The 25147-nt window shown below is 42.4% G+C and overlaps 1 protein-coding gene across 1 annotated transcript in view; it reads right to left on the minus strand.

Moving 5' to 3' along the window:
• Positions 1-373: 373 nt before the first annotated feature.
• pex14 (peroxisomal biogenesis factor 14) overlaps positions 374-25147 on the minus strand; it is a 107207-nt gene continuing 82433 nt past the window's right edge. Inside the window, exons 6-9 of the mRNA XM_052484220.1 lie at positions 23998-24100; positions 11746-11843; positions 4424-4515; positions 374-2946 (exon numbers count right to left, since the gene is read on the minus strand). Coding sequence (XP_052340180.1) covers positions 2457-2946; positions 4424-4515; positions 11746-11843; positions 23998-24100 — 783 coding nt within the window. The 3' untranslated portion in view covers positions 374-2456. The remainder of the gene's footprint in view (positions 2947-4423; positions 4516-11745; positions 11844-23997; positions 24101-25147) is intronic.

Here is a 25147-nt window from a genome sequence, read left to right on the forward strand (position 1 = left end):
CTGCTGGGTCTCACAAATAGACAGTTTGAAATGCGGCAATTACGATTAGAATGATTTGCTTACAACCTGCACATAAATTCTAGTTGTTTTAACGGAATAGCCTGAAATGTGTTTTTTTTTTCTCAGCTCAGATTTACTCAAGAATCAGACATACAACGCAGTGTAGGCATAGCCTATAGGCCTAGTGTTATTATTGTGTCATTTTAAAAATAATATATTCATTCAGGTTCACGGTGCGAACCGAACCGAAGTCCCCTTACCAAACAGTTTGGTACAAATATGTGTACTGTTACACACCCCTAAAATGGCACTGTACCCCAGTGTCAGATTGAATCACAGCCTAATTGATTAAATAAAAAAGTGGCAATTAAAGTAACTTGAGATAAACCAAATTTATTACAATAATATACATTTCTGTTTGATATCAGAAGCTCATACAGTCACAATTATAAGCTGGGTACATTTTATACATAGAGGACCAGTCAGTGAAACTGCAGTAGTTTAAAAGGCATGAGTGACACTTGGGGACCTCTCATTTTAGCAATTCTGCCCACATTATCGGCCAGTGGTCTTCATTCGCAGGCAAATTCATAGATCAGAATGTCAGATCATGTCCAATACAATTTCAAACAAAAGAATCTCTCATGACAGTATCAATCTTCAGATTCTTTACTACCCTGTTACTTCTATTCTAATAGACACAGCGTTTGCGGAGTATGACTGCTGCCACTTAGAAAGGTTCACCTCCCTCTACCGTTATTGTGTTACTTTGAAGGCCCTTTGATGCAAGTCAAAATACCACAAGAGAGCTGATACCCTCATTTTCACTCGTGGACCTTTTTTTCTCTATCTCATCAGCTGGCGAGTGAGTAATTTAATAATGTAAGTATTCATACATTACTTTCAGTTCCCCCTCCCGCCCCCACCTCTGCCTTCAGAGCTAGATTCCCACCTGCCACAACATCCATGGCGACATCCATTGTTTTATACGGTTTAATTACAAAATATTGGCGCTGTTTTAGCGTAAAAGATTACTCACTGTAGGAGGCCTATATAATTTGGACCGGAGGGTTTGTCATGAAATAAAATATAATACAACAGGGCTTTCACGATTAGATTTCCGCTTTTAGCCTCCTTGACATTTCAAGCTGCATGAACTAATACATCTGTTATTTGTTGATCATTTGATTATTAACATACTTCATAAACCAATTCAGCTAGCCCTGCTGGAGACTGAGATGCAGCTGAAGAGGCAGGCTGGGATCTCTCTCACCACATACAGAGTGACAGAATGCACGAGGCAGCCCCTTTAGAAAGAGGTAAAAAAACACATTTATCTTCCCTTCCTTTCAGCGCTCTTGAACGCTCGTGGAACAAAACCCGTCATCGTGTTCTAATCTCAAATTTCAAGGCTTTTATTTCAGCCCAAATGCCACCTCCTGGCCTTTCTGAATTATTGACAGACTGACACCAATGTGAGGGGACACATGAAAGATCCTAAATGTTGCACTAGCCTAACGCTGCCCTAGCCTAACGCTGCTTGTCCTCTCCCTCGGCTCTGTTGACAGGCTGCGTCTGATATGGCACCCTATTCCCTATGGAGTGCCCTACTATTGGTCAAAAGTAGTGAATCGGATAGGGAATAGGGTTCTGTTTCAGACGCAGTCCCAGTAATATTTTCAGTGATCTCTGGGGTGACTTTGAGACGAGTACAGGGGGACAAGCCGTCTGACTCTGTACATAGAACTGAAGAATATAGGGGAGCATACAATTTCTTTGGTGTCCAGAACAGATTACTCAGGCTGAGTACCAAATGGCAACCTATTCCCTATATAGTGCAATACTTTTGACCAAAGTTCTACAGACCCTTGTCGAAACATAGAGAATAGGGTGTCATTTGGGACACAACCCACATAGGGAATAGGGTGCCATTTGGAACACATCCTACATAGGGAATATGGTGCCATTTGGGAAACACCCTCAAATGATTCTTCAAATTAGCTCAGATACATTGGAAACCAAGCTCACTACACCAGGTGATTATTGTCAGTCATGAAAATTGACAGTACCAAGTGCCACACAAGGAATAAGAGAAAGCAGGATTGCAAATAATTTTGGATAGTAATTTGTATTGAATATTGCTCTTATCTCCCCCATCCTGCTGAAACTTCACATTACTTTCCCAGGCATGCAATCGTTTTGTTTGAATGATGAAAAGTAAATTGATGAAAGCCAGGTGCTTACAAGGGCCAGACACACCAATATTAACATTTTTTTTGTTGCTATGTTTCTCAAACCTTCGCTCATAATTGAGATTGTTCACTATATAACAGAGGCAAAACAGTACAGTTACAGAAAGGATGGTCAAATGGGACCAGACTGAAACAGGACCTTCAAATGAAATGAGAACCATAAGGAAAAAGGGGTTTTGTTGTGCTTTGTGCTCACGGTCTGGTCTAATCCACCTCGCTCTCGTTGCTGGCCCCCTCGGGCCTCCTCAGCTTGTCCACCTGTTCGTTGATCTGTCCGTCCCCCCCTCGACGATCCTCCGCTGGCACGCTCAGATGCTCCTCCTCCTCCACATGGCTCACGTCATCTTCCTCTTCTTCCTTCACATCCTCCTCTTTCTTCTCCTCCTCACCCTGCACCTCCATGCGGACCTGATCCTTAAGGTCCAGGGGGGGCAGTGTGGCTCCTCCTCCCAGCCCCACGCCATTCTCTCCGTTGAGGCCGTGGGCTCCGTCGGGACCTCCCAGGGCGTCTTGGGGGCTGTGGTGGCCATCTTTGATGGGGGAGGAGGAAGCCGACTCGTTGCTGACGGGAGAGATGTCGCTGCTGCTGTTGGTGTGGTTGATGGAAGGAGAGCTGGTGGAGATGGTGGCCGGCTTCAGGGGCATCTGCCAGGAGGGAATCTTTGGGACGGATGGTGATGCGGGGAACTGCCTCCTGGAGAGAGATAGAAGGCAGGGATATTCGTTCAACACACATCATGTCATCCAAATCAAAATGTTGTCATCACAATCAAAAACTTGTACACTGGAAAGATCACTGTTTCCCATAGTGGGAACACATATACACTACCGTTCAAAAGTTTAGGTTAACTTAGAAATGTTATTGTTTTTGAAAGAAAATAACATTTTTAGTCCATTAAAATAACATCAAATTGATCAGAAATACAGTGTAGACATTGTTAATGTTGTAAATGACTATTATTGCTGGACACGGCAGATTTTAAATGGAATATCTAAATAGGTGTACAGTGGACCATTATCAGCAACCATCACTCCTGTGTTACAATGGCACGCTGTGTTAGCTAATCCAAGTTTATCATTTTAAAAGGCTAATTGATCATTAGAAAACCCTATTGCAATTATGTTAGCACAGCTGAAAACTGTCATTCTGATTAAAGAAGCAATAAAACTGTACTTCTTTAGACTAGTTGAGTATCAGGAGCATCAGCATTTGTGGGTTCGATTACAGGCTATTCCATGCGAGAAATTGCCAAGAAACTGAAGATCTCGTACAACGCTGTGTACTACTCCCTTCACAGAACAGCGCAAACAGGCTCTAAACATAAAATAACGTGTGGGAGGCCCTGGTGCACAACTGAGCAAGACGCCAAGTACATTGAGTGTCTAATTTGAGAAACAGACACTTCATTAAATAGTACCCGAAAAATACCAGTCGTCAACAGTGAAGAGGCGACTCCGGGATGCTGGCCTTAGTGTGTGTATATATAAATAAATAAGAGAAAAATAGGTAGTGCTTTTTTCAACAGCCAGATGTTCTCCACACCTGCTAAAGATTGGCCAAGATATTAAATTATATTCATTAATTCTTTCAAGATCAAAAAGAAATGGTTACGCCTTAAAAGGGATCTGCACTAAAGGAATACAGAATGTTTACTGCCTAATCAGGTCATTTGAAAATAGGGAAAGAGAGAGAACAAGTTTGGCGACAGATGGTGGTTCTGTGTTTTTCTTCGCTGATTAACCCCTTACGCAAAACTTATTGTGAAAGTCAGGCAAAGGAGAGTGAATCAAAATACTTAAAGGCTTATTAGGATGTACACAGGAAAACAAAACATGTACAACCTGACAGTTCTGAGGCAATTTTCATCTGGCTGATTTTTCCGACGTAAACTGTTGCTTTGAGCCTCATTAGCGGCACTGAGTACATAATCATGCATGCTAATGACTATTACAAAACAGAATCCATTTTCATGCTGTGACAGACAGACAGTGCCAAACAGGGTAGAGCTGAAGGCGCTGCGGAGGAAGGTAGCAGGATGAGCTTCGATAACGATTCCCTATATATTTTTTATTTTATTTAACAAGGCAAGTCCTACTACCTTTCGCCAGTAGTGCACTAGATAGGGGACAGGGTGCCATTTTAAACAAAACCACAGTGTTTGAGTTATTACCTGCCGAGAAGCAAGCCCTTCAATGACCCTATTTCAGCTTTCAGATCGCCGATGGTCTGGGTATCCAGGATGCGGTTGGTTGAAGAGGATGCCTATTGGAAGAAGAGGGAAGATAAACTATCACATACCATGGGTCAGGGAGCATACAGTACAGTCTAGGTCCATAAGCAACATTAAAATAGGACAGAAAGCTACTTTCGTCAAGCATGTTGCTACATCTCTGTGATCTTCATTTGTTCATGCGACCTAACAGGATAACACTTTCAAACGAGAGAATGGTTGAGAGGGCAGCGATGTAAACAAACAGAGCAAATGCCTAATGCCACACAAGCTGGTGTGTAATCATATCACAACAGCTTGTGAGTCTACATACAAGTCCCCATGTGACGGGAGAGGGGTGGGAGCAAACAACAAGCCTCTGGACTAAAGTTAATCTTTGTAGACAGGATCGTCACAAAAAGGTAGTGGTATTTTCCCAACTGGCACCCTACTCCCTATATAGTGCACTATTCTTGATCAGAGCCCTATGGGCCCTAGTCAAAAGTCGTGCAGAAAAAAATTGGGTTTCACTTGACTGTGGATCATTCCAATTTTTACATAGTTTTCCATATTTCCCAAAATGGATTAGGGCAGGATGGCAGTTTTGGATAATGAACCTTATCCTGAACAATAGGGGCATTCATAAGGCAACCATAAGTTGACAGCTATTTTTCTTCTTTTATCAAAGGTGAGTGTTATCACACACAGCCTGGCATGGCATGAATTGCGACAGGGAATGACGGCTAATTGTAGTGGCCTCTGGCAATATTTGAATAGCAAATAATTTAAAAAAAAAATCCATCCATTGTATTTCTGTTCCAAGCAGACGTATGAAGTCATTCGTCAAAAGAAAGACACAATATGTGAACATGTAGCCAATAGCGTCGATTTTGTTTGTTTCTATGACATTTCAGTCCTTCTATGCAACTGCAATAGCCAGCGTGAACCGAATTGCTTTTAGCTATCACTGTCTTAGCGAAAATCCACATTTGGTTAAAGACAAATACACTTTAGCATTTGTAATGGACACTCCTCAACTGGGAAAATACTCTTAAAACCAGCCCATATTCACCTGGACAAGCAGGTGCTTTTGGACCCTTGGTAGTCTAACCGAACAGACCTGCACCCCTATCCTTTTGGTTTCTGAAGGGGAGAAGGGCGGTATATGGATGGGACCAGAGAAAAGGAGAAAAACAAAGTGGGGAAAGCAGGATAAAATAATACTAAAAAACTGTAATTAAGAACTCCAGACTCACTAGAAGCAGCTAGTTAGGAAGCTGAGACACCCTATCACGGTGAGACGGATAACTTGGTCTCTTTCAATTGTAATTACATCTAAGAGAAGTTAATTGAATCACATCTGAGAGGGATCAGACTCATTTACATCGGAGGGAGGGAGGGTGCGGTGTTTTCCAGGGAACATCAGGGGCTGTATGTATCAAGCTTCTCAGAGTAGGAGTGCTGATCTAGGATCAGGTGCCCCCTGTCCCATGAAATCTTATGAATTGTGATCTAAAAGGCAATACTGATCCTAAAATCAGCAATCTTACTCGAAGACGCTTGATACATAAAGCCCCAAAACCGTCCTGGGTGTGCATCGGTCGGAGCCTTGGTGAAGACATTCATGTTTCACCTTATTAGAAGCATCTCAATCCCAGGTCTCCCCAAGGCCCCCCCACACAATAAGGTTGGAATGTGCTTCTCTCTCATTTTACCTTTGGAAATATTTTTTTTTATTGCTCCACAGGCTGAGGCTTCTTCTAGACTTCCAAGACGTAAAACTCTTACCTAAGAAACAGGGAAACGCTTCACAGTCATGACGCCTACTTAAAACTGTGGATACAACCCAAATGGCACCCTATTCCCTACGTTGTGCACTACAGCGAAGGTTGACGCAACTGTATGGTAGTTTTGTCCGCAGACATAATATTCCTGCATTATAACCACGCTTATTCATGGCAACATGACATATGTCAGCTGGCATTATACACCATGCTAACTGAACATAAGGTGTTATGTCATGTTGACATTGTGATTTCAGAAATAGCCATGTGGTCATTTCCTTTGTCAAGTGTGGCATGACACCATGTTCATAATAAAGTAATGTACAGAAAGCATTATAGCAGCATAGTAAGCATTACATGCACATAATTGAATCTTCTAATTCTATTCATATGATTATAACTGCCCCTATAATCACTTTGCGTACTCTGGCTTAAGAACGGAGACTTTGATCTATGACCAGTGCTGTTAAGCGCTATACAGTTTCCTCTTAACTGGTGTAATAGCTGTGTTCCTAATCTGTCTTGAGTGGTTGCTTGGGTGTGATAGGGGTCAGCCCCTTTCTGCTGCTTAACTAAGTGGTTCCAGAAAAATATATTACGAGCAAAAGAGAGAGAAAAAATCTAACAACTCCTCCATGGATGGCAATGCGTGAAATAAATGAAGATAAAATGCCTACGGACCATTAGCAACAGATAGGATCTTAACAAGCCTTGTTTCAAAATGTCTAAAGGCAAATTAATTCACAGTTACTCCACCAGCCGACTGTGTTGTCTTTTTCCTTGTAATGCATGTATATTTATGGTAGAATTAGCTTCAAAAGAAATCCCCGAGGAGCGTTTTCCAGGGAAAACACGGGCGCAATTGATTTCAGTCTATTTATTCTACTTTCCCAGTGCCAGAGTGCTTCTTCTGGTACAGAACAGCAGTTTCTTAATCTTCTATGTGCAGCCACTAATAAAGAGAACTATCACTGAATTGAGACAGCGGAGCAAACACAGTTAACTGGTAGATTTGTAATGATAATGGGACCAAAATAGGGGGATACCCCTCCTGTTAACATTGGAGACGAATTACCCTGAAGCCTATTCATTCTTCACCGAGGCATTTAACAGTAGTGGTATGATGTAGCTAGGTGATCATTTTCAAAATAAGTCATGATTATAGAGTAAATACCCACAGAGTACATTTTGCTAGGCCCTCTGAGGTTTGTAGGCAGAAATATATAATATGTGTGTGTGTGTGTGTGTGTGAGTGTGTGTGCGCAATCTCTCACTTGTATAATGACATCCCCAGTCAGTTTGTGTTGGGGTGCCATATACATTGCAATTCAGCGGTTTCCAAACTTTAAGAACTGTTTACTTAGCAGCTGATGAAACAGAAGTCGGCATGTGTTTCGGGTTAAATGCACATTTCCGCGTTGAGAGGTATAATTGCCAAGAGTGGCGCACTTTGAGCGGCGAGGGGAGAAACCCAGAAAGCCGCTAACTGCAAACGATAAGTAGCTCGGCAGCTCCAACATGTGTTCTTAATCACACGCTCCGGACCTGAAAACAATTTCCCAATTTCCCATATGGCCTGGGAACAACAGGGCTTCTACGTCTCTCTGTGGAAAATTTAAGATCAACACTATAGCTATAAAGCAGAGTTTATGATTTGTTTAATGGGTGTTTTGATGTGAAATATACTTTTTATACACTGCCGCCTTCCAACAAGGCACTCATAGCAAATGAAGCGGGCACTTTTTAATCCAATCTGTGTTTTGGCAAAAAAAAACATCTCTTGTTCTCCAGTGCTGCAGATGTAGTTCATTGTTTAAAGTGGGCTTAACAGTGACTGGATCGGACTGGGGCTTGCTAGGACAAAGAAAAATGGTACACACAAAGTTCTGTTTGCATAGTGGCTCAGTTAGGGTTTTGTCCACCCCCTCCCTCCCTCCCACCCAAAAACACAACTATCCTTTCAACTCAGTTTAGGAAGCGGCGTGGGGGCAAGAGAGACTCACTCGAAAATGAGCTATGAGTCGGCGGTTTTGATTAACCTCATCCAGGGGAGAGATTCATATTTTTCTCTGCCGTTTGCAGAAACAGATGCGTATGCATATGTTTTCCTGCGCCATCCAGATGCTACAGACGAACACCCCATGTGCTTAACAAGCTGTGGACATAAAACATTGTCTGAGATGGTCTTGATTCCAAGGGAGTTTTTTGGGCCGATGATCATAAAACGATTTATGACAGCGGGATAAAGAACAAGTAACATTTCATACTTGCACTTAAGTTCACCAATTTTTTTTGACATGACGAGTTTTAAAACAATCATTCGGCCCTTAGCACCTAAACGGTTGTAACTGTGGATTGTGAAAGTGGACGATAAAATTTAAGCCAAGAACAGAGTTATGGCAGAAGATGATAACATCATGGATGTCATGATGAGATGACAAACTGAATTGCTTTCATGGAGAACTGGCCACACAATTTATTTTCACCAAAGTTGCTAAGAAAATGTTGTGATCCATTTAATAAAAACTAGAGACCAGCACAATTTATAAAAAGGTGTGGCAATAGCAGGAACAGCGTCATCTAGTGGGCGAACTTCGTACTTCATTTATGGAAAATAATGCAAGCAACTTCAAAGGATTATTTCTCTATAAAAGGGAGAAGAAAAAAAAGCATCACCAGATTCACAGGGAATACATTACATAGGATGAAGAAGCAATACTCCAAGCCACACCACCATACTACTTGAGAGACAGAGAACTAATACGGTATACTGGTTGTTGGGTTGGGATTGAGGTGTGGGGGATCCATGGGTGGATTTTGATAATTTTATTGGATTTCTCATGCGATACTCATTGTTAGGAAGAATTATGGTCCAAATCAGATGTTAGGTACTATATTTATTGAAGATTATATGAATTCTATAAATGAATATGAAAATGTTTTGTTCAACCAATTTGCTTAATTTTCTCAGATCAAATTATATTTTAACAAAAGAATGTTTCAGGAATGCTAATCTTATGTTTCTAACCCATTTTGCAAAATCTGAGATGGTGGTAGGGATATCTATCCAGATATCCAAATGGACGTTAGTAATCAATTACTTGAGTGAGTACATTTGGTAGCAAAGAAATGTGTAGGCCTATTTGGACAATTGAAAAGCTTTGTTATAAATGTAATTACCATTGTGTCATTGTTACCTACATGGATATAACATGACATTTGACTTAATTTAATAAACAAACCTTTGAATGTAGTTTTTATAACGTCTTGAGCTAATACTGTGCATTTAGCCCTCCAGTCTGCCCTGACATCGGTATGATATTTTCAGCGCTTCAAATAGCAATTACAGGTGTTCACCTAACCATGTTTCCACAAGACTAGGCACAGAGCAATGCAAAACACTCATCAGAAAACCTTTTATGTAATAGAGTCAAATCAAAGTTTATTTGTCACGAGCTTCAATGCCATACAGCACTCCTTCCGTGGCCTCCAACTGCTCTTAAACGCGAGTAAAACCAAATGCATGCTTTTCAACCGATCGCTGCCTGCACCCGCATGCCCGACTAGCATCACCACCCTGGATGGTTCCAACCTTGAATATGTGGACATCTATAAGTACCTAGGTGTCTGGCTAGACTGCAAACTCTCCTTCCAGACTCACATCAAACATCTCCAATCAAAAATCAAATCCAGAGTCGGCTTTCTATTCCGCAACAAAGCCTCCTTCACTCACGCTGCCAAGCTTACCCTAGTAAAACTGACTATCCTACCGATCCTCGACTTCGGCGATGTCATCTACAAAATGGCTTCCAACACTCTACTCAGCAAACTGGATGCAGTCTATCACAGTGCCATCCGTTTTGTCACTAAAGCACCTTATACCACCCACCACTGCGACTTGTATGCTCTAGTCGGCTGGCCCTCACTACATATTCGTCGCCAGACCCACTGGCTCCAGGTCATTTACAAGTCCATGCTAGGTAAAGCTCCGCCTTATCTCAGTTCACTGGTCACGATGGCAACACCCATCCGTAGCACGCGCTCCAGCAGGTGTATCTCACTGATCATCCCTAAAGCCAACACCTCATTTGGCCGCCTTTCGTTCCAGTACTCTGCTGCCTGTGACTGGAACGAATTGCAAAAATCGCTGAAGTTGGAGACTTTTATCTCCCTCACTAACTTCAAACATCAGCTATCCGAGCAGCTAACCGATCGCTGCAGCTGTACATAGTCTATAGGTAAATAGCTCACCCTTTTTCACCTGCCTCATTCCCATACTGTTTTTATACTGTTTTTATTTATTTACTTTTCTGCTCTTTTGCACACCAATATCACCAATATCTCTACCTGTACATGCCCATCTGATCATTTATCACTCCAGTGTTAATCTGCAAAATTGTATTATTCGCCTACCTCCTCATGCCTTTTGCACACATTGTATATAGATTGCCCATTTTTTTCTACTGTGTTATTGACTTGCTAATTGTTTACTCCATGTGTAACTCTGTTGTCTGTTCACACTGCTATGCTTTATCTTGGCCAGGTCGCAGTTGCAAATGAGAACTTGTTCTCAACTAGCCTACCTGGTTAAATAAAGGTGAAATAAAAATAAAAATAAAAAAAAACGTGCGCCGAATACAACGGGTGTAGGTAGACCTTACAGTGAAATGCTTACTTACAGGCTCTAACCAATAGTGCAAAAAAGGTATTAGGTGAACAATAGGTAAGTAAAGAAATAAAACAACATTAAAAAGACAGGCTATATACAGTAGCGAGGCTATAAAAGTAGCGGGGCTACATACAGACACCGGTTCTATCATGGCGAAATTCAAACTTCTCTTTCCCCATAGTGTTTGGCTAAAACTAACAGTGAAAAGCAGCCTGTTCGCTGTTTACAATTGCTATGTGCATTTGAGTCAGTCTGATTGGTCAAGAGAGCTGAGATTTAAAAAATATATATTTAGACTATTCTGATATCTGAAAAAATGTCATGACATTATTTGAATTGTAAAATAATCTCAAAGGCCCATCCCTTAGATGGTGTCGAAATTCTCTTGTGCTTTTTTGTTGTTGTTATGTACATTTTGTACAATGTTTCACAATGGAAAACGAAGTAGTCCCTCCCTGCGTCAGTGCGTTGCCTTTCATTTGGTGCCTTATGAACAAAACCTTGAACTTTCCACTAAAAACAGCAGACAGGTGGAGTGTGTTCTACTTCTTTTTACCACTGGCTGTAGCCAGACCAGACCTGGTTCAAATACTAAGTCAAACACTTTCAAATACTTGTATTGCATTTTTTCCCAGTAAAACAGAACCAATGAAATTGTCCTAAAAGTTGCAAACTAAAAAATCAAGCACCACTCAAATACATATAAAGTATTTGATCTACGTATTTGACCCAGGTCTGAGCCAGACGAGTGTGTACGGCATCAGTAGCCTGAGAGACAGGTGAGATTAAGCATATGTGTTTGAGTGTGTGTGAATATGATGATGTCGTACCTCAGAGGTAGATAGCTCCTGAGACAGGTCATGCATTTTCTGCTGCTGCTGGACCAGGAGGTCCTGTACTGTAGCCAGGGTCTGCTGGAGCTGGGTCACTGCAAACAGAGACAACAAGTACACTTAAAACGCTAGATGTCAGCTGATACTAAAGTTTTATTTAGTCGAAGCATAAAGTAGAGGAAGCTGGAACATTTTTACTTTCAGTTAAGTTAGTCCAGAGAAGTCCAACTAAAATACAATATCTGTAGAAACAATACAAAAAATAAAAAGTATAGGCTAAGTCATTTATTAAAGTTGACCTCTGATATTTATAATGATATCCAATAACCAGTCAAATTGGCCCCAGCTTTTCAGTCATAGATGCTTTGGGATATTTTTGACGTGTAAAATAAAGATATTAATCTCTGGTGTCTGAACTTAAATCAAATAACAGTCTCTAACCTTCCATTATCCATGCAGACACTGGCTTCAAATGCATCTTAAATCCTCAAACGATCAACAAAGGGGGAAAAAATGCCTCATTTGGGTGGAGGCTGCCAGACAAAATGTCCCGCCTAATCCCAATAAATATTGCTCTTTTCTCATTGACTTTGAAGATTGAATTATTTCAAGTGTTGGTGTAAGAAGAGGGTGTATGATTTCAAATAACACGAGCCCCAGTTTGTTGGCCCCTTGCTTTCCAGTCGCACGTGTATTACCAAACAATGCATTAAGTTTCACCGACTGATTCTATTACCGAAAGACAATAAACATTCATATAAATCACTGTCGTGCAAAGTGTTAAATCAAGCCTAATCGCATTAACATCAACAGATATTGTAGCTGCCTACACTTGAGGTTGGTGTCAGCGAATGGTTAAAAGCTTGCCTACTGTGCAAGACTGGACAGACACCAATGTGCCAGTGCTGAGCTATAAGCATCCGTTTGACGAAAATGGGACCCTGTTAAGACATAACGGAAGAACTTTAGGTCACCTGACATACACTCTCCTCAGTGTTTATTTGGACAGTGAAGCAATTTCTTTTTACATTTGGCTCTATACTCCAGCATTTTTGATTTGAGATCAAAATGAGGAGACAGTGCAGAATGTCATCTTTTATTTGAGGGTATTTTCATACATGGTTTAGTAGAAACAAAAGCACTTAATGTATTTACTCCCCCCCATTTGAAGAAGTCATAAGTATTTGGATAAATTCACTTATAATGTATTAAGGTGGTCAAAAGAAGTCCCATATTCCTTGCACACATTGAATACATCAAGCTTGTCACTTTACAAACTTGCAATTGCAGTTGGTTTTGGTTGTGTTTCAGATTGTGTTTTGCCCAATAGGAAATGAATGGTGAATCATGTCATTTTGGAGTCACTTTTATTGTAAATAAGAATATAAGATGTTTCTGACCTGTTTCAGAACACTACAATAACGTGGATGCTATTTTGATGAGAAATAATCATGAATGAATTGTGAATAACGATGAGTGAGAAATGTACAGAGGCACAAAGATCATACGCCCCCAAAACTGTTAACCTCCCCTGTTATTGGTAATGGTGAGAGGTTTGCATTCTTTTGAGGGTATGATATTTCTTCATGATTGTGGGGGTATGATCATCATTATTCATGATTCAGTCATAATTATCAGTAATCATGGTAGCATCCACATTAATGTAGAAGTGTTCAGAAACATCTTCTATTCTTATTTACAATAAAAGTGACTCAAAAATGACAAAACATGAATCCCCACTCAATTCCTATTGGGCAAAACAAAATCCAAAACACAACTGCAAATGCAAAGCAAACTGCAAATGCATCAAACAAGTTTTTAGTCACAAGCTTGATCTAGTCATTACATGCTAGGAATATGCAACAAATACTACACTTTTGACTACTTTAATACATGAATTTGTCCAAATACTTATGACTTCTTCAAAAGGGGGGACAAGATATATAAAGTGCTTTCATTTCTAAATGTTAAAAACAGACATGTATGAAAATACCCTCAAATAAAAGGTGACATTCTGTACCGTTGGAAAATTCTGGTTGAAAGACTCCCGGAATAATGTGGGAATAAGCAGGAAATCTAAAATCCTCATACCATTATTTTGGAAAAACAATTTCTGGGTCAATTTTTCAGAGCCCACAACCTCGCCCCCAAAAAAAAAAAAAAAGTGTTAGTGACTTCAGAGTATGTAAACTGCACATTTAGTTGCCCAATGCTCATTACTGTAAATGGCTACTGAGACACCGCAATACATCAACAGTTCCAGATGTTGGAGTGAAGTCGCTAGCCACTACGACTATACCTTCAAAATGATCATTGAGACTGAGGCGCAAAGAGTAAACTGCTTGTGCAGATCTTGCATGCCGCCATTTTAGTCCATCCAGTTCTTAGCCACTGTGTATTGTTACCCCTCGCTATCGCAGATAGAAGCCAAGAATAATGAGGTCAATGACTTTGGCTGGCTTGAATCATCAGAAGGAGACTTTGTAGCTGGGCAAGAGCATGAATTTGAGAGACAGAGCAGGGGCTCGCAGCTGCTGCCGAAGTGGCCGACATTGTGTATTCAGTAAATTATTCAGTAAATACCTCCATATAATGTACACTACATATGTCCAGGCCTGTCTCCGCCTTTAATGGCCAGCTGGTCACCAATATGGTTCCCACTGACAAAGAGGGCCAAACAACCGCACAATTCCATTACAGGCTGTGTGTGCTGAAGTGCTTCCAAGACCCATTCATTAATTGTCCGTGTGAAGTTGTAGGGAAATCATAATGGGAGTCAAGGCCCTACTCTGGGCGAAGAGAGTAATGCAGTTGTATTCAAAAGGATACATCACTTCATTGCGCCCGGCACTAGAGCAATACATGAACTTTAACAAAAGGGGTTCAAGCAATTGGCAGCCAGGCAGTCGGACGCTATTACTCAGCGTTGTGAAGAGAAAGAGGGAGAGAAGGGGGGGGGGGGCTCTCAGTGTAATTGCAAACCCTCTCCCCAACTGTTAACTGCAACAGTCATTAACTACAATAGCAGCTTGGCTACTGCAGTCACAGCAAATTAGTTTGCCGTGGTGACTGAGGGAAACGACAGTGGGTTTTCCATGAGCGGGCTTAAGGTCTGGAATATCAGCTCCCTACGGAATACAAGGGACTCTTATCACGGAATCGGTTCTTTTAACAATAAACAAAACAGGACTTATGTTATACGGAGGAAATGTGTTTGCATAGCTGGGGCCAAAATGACAATAAAATAACTAATTTGTTAATCAGATTGCGGGAGGCACACCTTGCACACAATCTCATACAATCAACACGCACCCTGCTAGCTATCCACCTTGCTAAAACACAATAGAACGGTAAGATCCGATCAAACTGACAGTATGAGCACTTTTCCATTCACATTCCTTCCTTGACTGTACGTAATACAGTTTGTTTGATTGGATGATATAAGCAACAACAAAAAAACATCCTCTCACTGTCAACTGTGTTTATTTTCATCAAACTTAACATGTGTAAATATTTGTATGAATATAACAAGATTGAACAACCAAGACAAACTGAACAAGTTCCACAGACATGTGACTAACAGAAATGGAATTATGTGTCCCTGAACAAGGGTTGGGGGTCAAAATCAAAAGCAACAGTCAGCTGCATTAAGTACTGCAGTGCATCTCCTCCTCATGCACTGCACCAGATTTGCCAGTTCTTGCTGTGAGATGTTACCCCACTCTTCCACCAAGGCACCTGCAAGTTCCTGGACATTTCTGGAGGGGAATGTCCCTAGCCCTCACACTCTGATCCAATAGGGCCCAGACGTGCTCAATGGGATTGAGATCCGGGCCCTTTGCTGGCCATGGCAGAACACTGACATTCCTGTCTTACAGGATATCAAGCACAGAACGAGCAGTTTGGCTGGTTGCATTGTCATGCTGGAGGGTCATGTCAGGATGAGAATGCAGGAAGGGTACCACATAAGGGAGGAGGATGTCTTTCCTGTAACGCACAGCGTTGAGATTGCCTGCAATGACAACAAGCTCAGTCCGATGATGCTGTGACACACCACCCCAGACCATGACGGACCCTCCACCTCCAAATCGATCCCGCTCCTAAGTATAGGCCTCGGTGTAACGCTCATTACTTCGAAGATAAACGCGAATCCGACCATCACCCCTAGTTAGACAAAACCGCGACTCACCAGTGAAGAGCACTTTTTGCCAGTCCTGTCTGGTGCAGCGAAGGTCGGTTTGTGCCCATAGGCGATGTTGTTGCCGGTGATGTCTGGTGAAGACCTGCCTTACAACCGGCCTACAAGCCCTCAGTCCAGCCTCTCTCAGCCTATTGCGGACAGTCTGAGCACTGATGGAGGGATTGTGCATCCCTGGTGTAACTCGGGTAGTTGTTGTTGCCATCCTGTACCTGTCCCGCAGGTGTGATGTTCGGATGTACCGATCCTGTGCAGGTGTTGTTACACGTGATCTGCCACTGCGAGGACGATCAGCTGTCTGTCCTGTCTCCCTGTAGAGCTGTCTTAGGCGTTTCACAGTACAGACATTGCAATTTATTGCCCTAGACAAATCTGCAGTCCTCATGCCTCTTTGCAGCATGCCTAAGGCACGTTCACGCAGATGAGTAGGGACCCTGGGCATCTTTGTGTCCTACGTTTTCATAACTGTGACCTTAACTGCCTACCATCTGTACGCTGTTAGTGTCTTAATTCCACAGGTGCATGTTCATTAATTGTTTAGGGTTCATTGAACAAGCATAGGAAACAGTGTTTAAACCCTTTACAATGAAGATCTGTGAAGTTATTTGGATTTTACGAATTATGTTTGAAAGACAGGGTCTTTTTTTGCTGATTTTATACTGAACAGAAATATGAAAGCAACTTGCAAGATTATATGTACTGTAACTCATTACAAAGGAAATCAATCAATTGAAATCAATATTTAGGCCTGATCTATGGATTTCACAACTGGGCAGGGGCTCAGCCATGGGTGGGCCTGGGAGGGCATAGGTCCACCTAATTAGGAGCTAGGCCCACCCACTGGGGAGCCAGGCCCAGCCAATGAGATTCTCGCCACAAAAGGGCTTTATTACAGACAGAAATACTCCTCAGTTTCATCGGCTGTCCGGATGGCTGGTCTCAGACAATCCCGCAGGTGAGGAAGCTGGATTTGGATGTCCTGTGCTGGCGTAGTTACACGTGGTCTGCGATTGTAAGGCCGGTTGGACGTACTGACAAATTCTCTAAAACGATCTTGGAGGCGGCTTATGGTAGAGAAGTTAACATAAGAATTCTCTGGCAACAGCTCTGGTGGACATTCCTGCAATCAGCATGCCAATTGTACACTCCCTCAAAACTGAAGACATCTGTGGCATTGTGTTGTATGACAAAACCTCACATTTGATTGACCCCAGCACAAGCTGCACCTGTGTAATGATCATACTGTTTAATCAGCTTCTTGATATGCCACACTTGTCAGGTGGATGGATTATCTTGGCAAATAAGAAATGCTCACTAACAAGGATGTAAACAAAGATATGCACAAAATCTGGGATCTTTTATTTCAGCTAATGAAACATTTGCCATTTGATTAATTTGATTAATTGTTCAGCAGTCTTATGGCTTGGGGGTAGAAGCTGTAGAAGCTGTTAAAGGAGCCTTTTGGTCCAAGACTTGGCGCTCCGGTACCGCTTGCCGTGCGGTAGCAGAGAGAACAGTCTATGGGTGACCAGAGTTTTTCCTCTGGCACCGCCTAGTATATAGGTCCTGGATGGCAGGAAGCTTGGCCCCAGTGATATACTGGGACGTACGCACGACCCTCTGTAGTGCCTTGCGGTCAGATGCAGAGCAGGTGCCATACCAGGCGGTGATGAAATCCGTCATGCAGCTGTAGAACATTTTGAGGATCTGGGGACCCATGATAAATATTTTCAGTCTCCCTTGGGGGAAAAGGTCCTCTTCACAACTGTCTTGGTGTGTTTGGACCATGAAAGTTTGTTGGTGATGTGGACACTAAGGAACATGAAGCTCTCAACCGGCTCTACTACAGCCCCGCCTTTTCCTGTAGTCCACGACTTGCAGTCCTTTGTCTTGCTCACATTGACGGAAAGGTTGTTGTCCTGGCACCACTCTGCCAGGTCTCTGACGTCCTCCCTATAGGTTGTCTCATCGTTGTCGGTAATCAGGCCTACCACTGTTGTGTCATCAGCAGACATAATGATGGTGTTGGAGTCATTTGGCCATGCAGTCGTGGGTGAAGAGGGAGTACAGGAGGGGACTAAGCACGCACCCCTGAGGGGGCCCAGTGTTGAGGATCAACTTGGCAGATGTGTTGTTGCCTACCCTTACCACCTGGGGGCGGGGGGGGTGGCCCGTCAGGAAGTCCAGGATCCAGTTACAGAGGGAGGCGTTTAGTCCCAGGGTCCTTAGCTTAGTGATGAGCTTTGTGGGCACTATGGTGTTGAACGCTAAGCTGTAGTCAATGAACAGCATTCTCACATAGGTGATCCTTTTGTCCAGGTGGGAAAGGGCAGTGTGGAGTGTGATTGCGATTGCGTCATCTATGGATCTGTTGAGGTGGTATGCGAATTGGAGTGGGTATAGGGTATCCGGGATGATGCGGTTTTGGTGAGCCATGATCAACCTTTCAAAGACTTAATGGCGACCAACGTGAGTGCAACGGGACGGTAATCATTTAGGCAGGTTACCTTCGCTTCCTTGGGCACAGGGACTATGGTGGTCTACTTGAAACATGTAGGTATTACAGACTCGGTCAGGGAGAGGTTGAAAAGTCCCGGTAATCAGTCTGGCCCCGCGGCTTTGTAAATGTTGACCTATTTAAAGGTCTTGCTCAAATCGGCTACCAAGAGCGTTATCACACAGTCATCCGGAACAGCTGGTGCTCTCATGCATGCTTCAGCGTTGCTTGCCTCAAAGCGAGCATAAAAAGGCATTTAGCTGGTCTAGTAGGCTCACATCACTGGGAAGCTCGCGGCAAGGTTTCCCTTTGTAGTCTGTAATAGTTTTCAAGCTCTGGCACATCCGACGAGAGTCAGAGACGTAGTAGTAGGATTCAATATTAATCCTGTTTTGACGCTTTGCATGTTTGATGGTTCGTCTAAGAGCGAAGCAGGATTTCTTATTAGCGTCCGGATTAGTGTCCCTCTCCTTGAAAGCAGCAGCTCTAGGCTTTAGCTTGATGCGGATGTTGCCTGTAATCCATGGCTTCTGGTTGGGATATGTACATACGGTCACAATTAGAGTGAGACCAGCTGCGCTTGGCCCGCGACTGGAAAATGCTAGCTGACATTGGCCGGCAACTTGTGTTTCCTCCGGAGATCGCAACCACCCCCCTGACATGGTGCTCTGGTCCCGTTTGCTTAAGAAGATCTTCATCGTTGAGCTCACAGTACCCTGGGAGGACTCAGTAGATGAGGCTTATGAGCGAAAACATCTGCGCTATGCCAATCTAGCTACCGAAGCACGGCATCATGGCTGGAACACAGAAGTCCGACCAGTGGAGGTGGGCTGCAGAGGTTGTGTGGCAACATCTACAACCAGACTGCTTAGAGACCTGGGAATTAAGGGCCAGAGCCAGCGTTCGGCAATCAAAGCTGTATCGGAGGCGGCAGAAGGCAGCAGAGGAAGATGAAGAGGAAAGACCCCAGCTGGGCCCCGAAGTGAGAGGGCCAGGAGGTATGCGGTCAACAATGCTTGACTCAGGGAGGAGGACACCCCTGCCATGCATAGTCCCATGGGATGTTGGCTATCAACAACAAGGCAACTCCTATGACTAATTGGGAATGGGACGCAAGCGTTGGATTGATCACCCTGTCGCTGGCTGCCTTTGGGGAGGGTGTATAGTGTGAAAGGCCGAAACACCCTAGGAACCAAAGGTACACTACTGACGATGCGCTCCCCAAATTTCACCAGGCTCACTGTTCATGAACTCTTGGAAGTGCTTGCACAAAGGATAGTAACATCTCATCCTGTGTTCTTGGAATCTGCCGATCCTGACTAGTCTCCCAGTGCCTGCCGCTGAAAAATATCTCCACAACATGATGCTGCCACCACCGTGCTTCACCATAGGGATGGTGCCAGGTTTCCTCCAGACGTGAAGCTTGGCATTCAGGCCAAATAGTTTAATCTTGGTTTCATCAGACCAGAGAATCTAGTTTCTCATGGTCTGAGAGTCCTTTTGGTGCCTTTAGGAAAACTCCAAGCGGGCTGTCTTGTGCCTTTTACTGAGGAGTGGCTTCCATCTGGCCACTCTACCATAAAGACCTGATTGGTGGAGTGCTGCACAGATTTGATTTATTTAACTAGGCAAGTCAGTTAAGAACAAATTCCTATTTACAATGACGGTCTACCCGGCCAAACCCAGACGACGCTGGGCCAGATGTGCACCGCCTTATGGGGCTCCCAAACACAATGTGATTTAGCCTGGATTTAAACCAGGGACTGTAGTGACACCTCTTGCACTCAGATGCAGTGCCATAGACCGATGTGCCACTTGGGAGCCCTTTAAATGACGGTTGTCCTTCTGGAAGGTTCTCCCATCTCCACAGAGGAACTCTGGAGCTCTGTCAGAGGGACCATCGGTTTCTTGATCACTTCCCTGACCAAGGCCATTCTCTCCCAATTGCTCAGTTTGCCTGAGTGGTGGTTCAAAACTTCCTCCATTTGGCTATTTCAGCCACAACGGTTGCTGACAGGCACTCAGCCATGCAATCTCCATAGAAAACATTGGCAGAAGAATGGACTTACTGAAGAGCTCAATGACATTCAACATGGCAATGTCATAGGATGCCCCCTTTCCAACAAGTCAGTTTTTCAAATTTCTGCCCTGCTAGAGCTGCCCCGGTCAACTGTATGTGCTGTTATTGTGAAGTAGAAACGTCCACGAGCAACAACGGCTCAGGATGCCAGGAGAACGCTACCTGCCCCAATGAAGTGCCAACTGTAAAGTTTGGTGGAGGAGGAATAATGGCCTGGGGCTGTTTTTCATGGTTCAAGTTAGGTCCCTTAGTTCCAGTGGGAAATCTTAATGCTACAGCATACAATGACATTCTAGACGTTTATGAGCTTCCAACTTTGTGGCAACAGTTTGGTGAAGGCCCTTTCCTGTTTCAGCAGGACAATGCCCTGAGCACAAAGCGAAGTCCATAAAGAAATGGTTTGTCAAGATCGGTGTGGAAGAACTTGACTGGCCTGAACCAAGCCCTGACCTCAACCCCATCGAACACCTTTGGGATGAATTGGAATGCCAACTGTGAGCTAAGCCTAATCGCCCAACATCAGTGCCCGACCTCACTAATGCTCTTGTGGCTGAATGGAAACAAGTCCCCGCAGCAATGTTTCAACATCTAGTGGAAATCATTTCCAGAAGAGTGGAGGCTGTTACACAGCAGCAAAGAGTGGACCAGCTTCATATTAATGCCCATGATTTTGTAATGAGATGTTCGGCAAGTAGGTGTCCACATACTTTTGGTCATGTAGTGTACATGTGATATTTGAGGCCCTCTCTCACTAAGTGAGGTACACAAATCCCAGCTAGCATATAACATTCTGAGAACCATATGTTTCTTAGAGATTGGTGAGTGTGTAGTTGTCCTATGGTTATTTTGTGCTGCACATCATTTTGTGAGAACCATATATTTCATAGGTGGGAATTTCAGTACTTCAGCATAACCTTTCAAAAGCTTTCCCCATGGTTCTATTTAAAGGCATGTTTTCAGAAAGTTAAGAAACTATGTTTTTCTGTGGGAATTTCAGTACTTTTCTGCAGGTTTCTCAGAACATTAAGACAACTTTCCATAACAAACTAATTGGCCAAACCTGATCTTAACGAGTGCTTTTCTTTGAAATGTGGTCTGTTTCAATAAACTAAAATGAACAGCTTTGCATGTGTACAAAAATGAACATTGCATGCTAGCTCCATCCTGGTAGCACAGTTGACTAATTATATGTATAAAGAAAATATCATAGGTTTGAATGTCACTGACACTGTGCCACAATAAAAAATAAAATGTGTCTGAATGATTAATGCCTAAGAAAATGAATTTCCATGTGTCCTATCTGTGCTTGGAGTTCAAACAGTGAACCCAAACTAAGCTAATAGTGTTACTCAAAGTCTTATTGAACCATGTTCTCAGATCGTCATTTAATACCTTCAACTAACCTATAATTGTTGTTCTTAGAACCTCCCTGCAACCTAAAAATAAAGGTTCCCAGAGCAGGAGAAATCCCTTTTGTTTCCCAGAACGTATTAAAACAAACGTTCATTTTTAACAGTCAGCAAACTTAAGGCTTTGTTCCCAGAACCAATGGGAAACCAAAAACTTGCGTTACAACAACTTCCAAGGAACCAAATGTGGTTGCTGGGATTATTTTATGATTTCAGTTTGTGAGTGTGTGATATGGGTGTTAGATACAGTACATGTTTATTTCGACATTGTGAAAGAAACGCACACCTATTTAGGCGAGGTGCTAGCTAGCGGAGTGGAACACTTAAAAAATAAAGGAGAGCCGCACACTCTAGGAGCACAGATGCAAAGTTTCGACAGACATTACAAAGAAAACATTTTTATAAACAATGCAGACCTGGGTTCAAATACATGTGTATTTGAGTATCTGGTATTTCAAATACTTTTTATGTGTATTTGAGAATTTTCAAGTACTTTTAAATGCATGGGAGTGTATTGGAGTCAGTGTTTTTGATTATTTTCATATACTTTCCAAGTGTATTTTCAAATACATTAAAAGTCAGAAAATATAAATCGGAATACTTTCTTTAAATGTATTTGGAAGTTGAAATATTTTTTAAATATTATTTGAACCCAGGTTTGAAACAATGGCAACACTGCCATGTTGATCTGAGCCTTGCTGTTGGAAAACCACATTAGTGTCTTACTTTTGGCTGTAGCAGATGCACACACCCCGACTTCACTCCTGGACTTCTGTCTACATTCGAATACTTTAACCTTACCAATAAAATGCGACCAACATCTACTGGCTGAGTCTACCTTTAAATGATAAAGTCTTTCTCAATGTGACCAGCCAGATTCAGAAGCTTGAGAACCCCATTGAAAAACCCATTTGACCCCCCCCAACAAAAAAAAAGAAAATTACATAATTTTCTATTGTAGTTTGTTTTGGAGTCAAAGTTAATAGTTTCAGTATAGTTTTAGTTTTTAAAACAGGTTTATTAATTATTTTATTTCAGATAACTTTTTTTTAGGTGAATATGCAAGTAAAATAGTTGCACTGTAGAGCCCTGGTAAAGGGTTAATTGAATTGTCAGCAAACGTGAACCCTACTTGAAATAAACCTACCCTTGAAATCTTGTTGTTGATTTGTGGTTGAACATGCACGTGACAACTTGCATTTTTTCAACCCAAAAATCCATTGATGTTCAATGTCGGTACGTTGAAAATAAATGACATGAGGTTGATAGGTTGGTTCAACATACTTATGCCCTGTGTGGGTATAGCTTCTACTATGCTTTTGATTCTTCAGTACCTCCTCTTCTCATGATTCAACCGCATACCTCTTACGGGACTATTTTACTAAGTGTGATCAACTCTTCTGTCTCAAACCAAGAGATCCATCTCGCTCAAATTAAAAGAGACGGGGAAAAAACAGCCCAGAGTTGAACAACGCTACGCTAATAAGACAAAAGTTGCTCTCTGAGGTGTCCCTCGTTCACGCTTCTTCCCACCATGTTTAATTACACTGACGCCGAGCGAGGGATGCATCTCTTTCTTCCCTCCCCCCAACGTTCTCTCACACTCAGTTTCTGACAGCCAGGTTGAGATTCCTCACCTGTCCAACATGGGAGACGCACCTGTCACTGCACACTTAATCACTAGGCCCTGCGCTGAGACCAGCCGCCAAGCATCACACTTCCCAGTGCAAAATTAAAATGAACTTTCTCACCACCGAGAGAGAGAGACAGAGGGCGAGACAGCGGTATAGATAGAGAAAGGGGGTGGGTGGGAAGGAGGGAGGTAGGGAGTGACAAAAAAAAAAGTTGTCATTTCCCAACCCCTCATTAATATTCTGAGGTTAAGAGCTTTTCAGCGAAACGTAATTAATTGAGGCCGAGCCTGACAGTAAACAAGCAATTTCAAATTAAAGCAAAATGACAGCAGAGTCGTTTGTTAAAAACACGCGGCCGCGATTTTGGCGACAGATAAATGACGGAAAATGTTAAGGAGGGAGGGAGAAGTGATGAAGATATTAATCTTCACCTGTCTGTGTCAGCGTGCCACTCATCTCGGCGATGTTGCTCTCGATTCTCTGCAGATGCTTCTTGTCCTCTTTGCTGCCCATAATGAGGGGAAGGATGTATTTCTGCAATTAAAAACATGACATGCTATTACACTTCTTGCCAGGAAGGGAGAGAAAGGGTGTGTTCTAAATGGAACCCCATTCCCTATATAGCGCACTACTTTTGACCATGACCCGAGGGGGTTCTAGACAAAAGTAGTGTACCATATAGGGAGCCATTTGTTACACAGATTGAGAGGCAGGGGGAGGCATGTTAAGCAGTTTCAACTCTGAATGGACAAAGTCAACGTCTTAAACTGTCTAAAGGTCAATGTTGTAGATTCAGATTTTCACCTGAAAAAAGGAACCAATAAACAGACTGCTTCAGGAAATTCAACTATTGGTGTGGAAAAGGATACTGAGGGGAGGAGGTAACTAACATCTGACAAAGTGACAGAAAATGCTAAACCTACAGTATACCCAGAATATCAATTTCTCACCACTGTTTTAATATCGAAAGACATGATTGAATTGAGCGATAACACATGTACAGTACCATTCAAAAGTTTGGACACACCTACTCATTCCAGGGTTTTTCTTTATTTGTACTATTTTCTACATTGTAGAATAATAGTGAAGACCTCAACACTATGAAATAACACATATAGAATCATGTAGTAACCAAAAAAAGGGTTAAACAAAAAGTGTGCAACGCTGTCATTAAGGCAAAGGGTGGCTACTTTGAAGAATCTCAAATATAAAATATATTTCGTTAAAAAAAAAAAAATTGGTTACTAAATTATTCCATATGTGTTATTTCATAGTTTTGATGTCTTCACTATTATTCTACAATGTATATAGTAAAAATAAAGAAAAACCCTGGAATGAGTAGGTGTGTCCAAACGTTTGACTGGTACTGTGCTTCATTGCTAGTTTAGACAAATCTTTGTGATCCAATGTGAATGTGGTGGCCAGATGAGACATGAGAAGGCTGACTGTGTCGATGACAGTCATAGGTTGGCTTCATTTTTAGACTACACAACGTTATAAAATGTTTCGCAACAGACGATGAAAAGCATTGAACAAGTCTAGCTAGTCCCTCCCTGTTTCAGTCTGTTTTATTTCATTTGA

Source organism: Oncorhynchus keta, chromosome 28, assembly GCF_023373465.1.
Source record: "Oncorhynchus keta strain PuntledgeMale-10-30-2019 chromosome 28, Oket_V2, whole genome shotgun sequence".
NCBI lineage: Eukaryota > Metazoa > Chordata > Actinopteri > Salmoniformes > Salmonidae > Oncorhynchus > Oncorhynchus keta.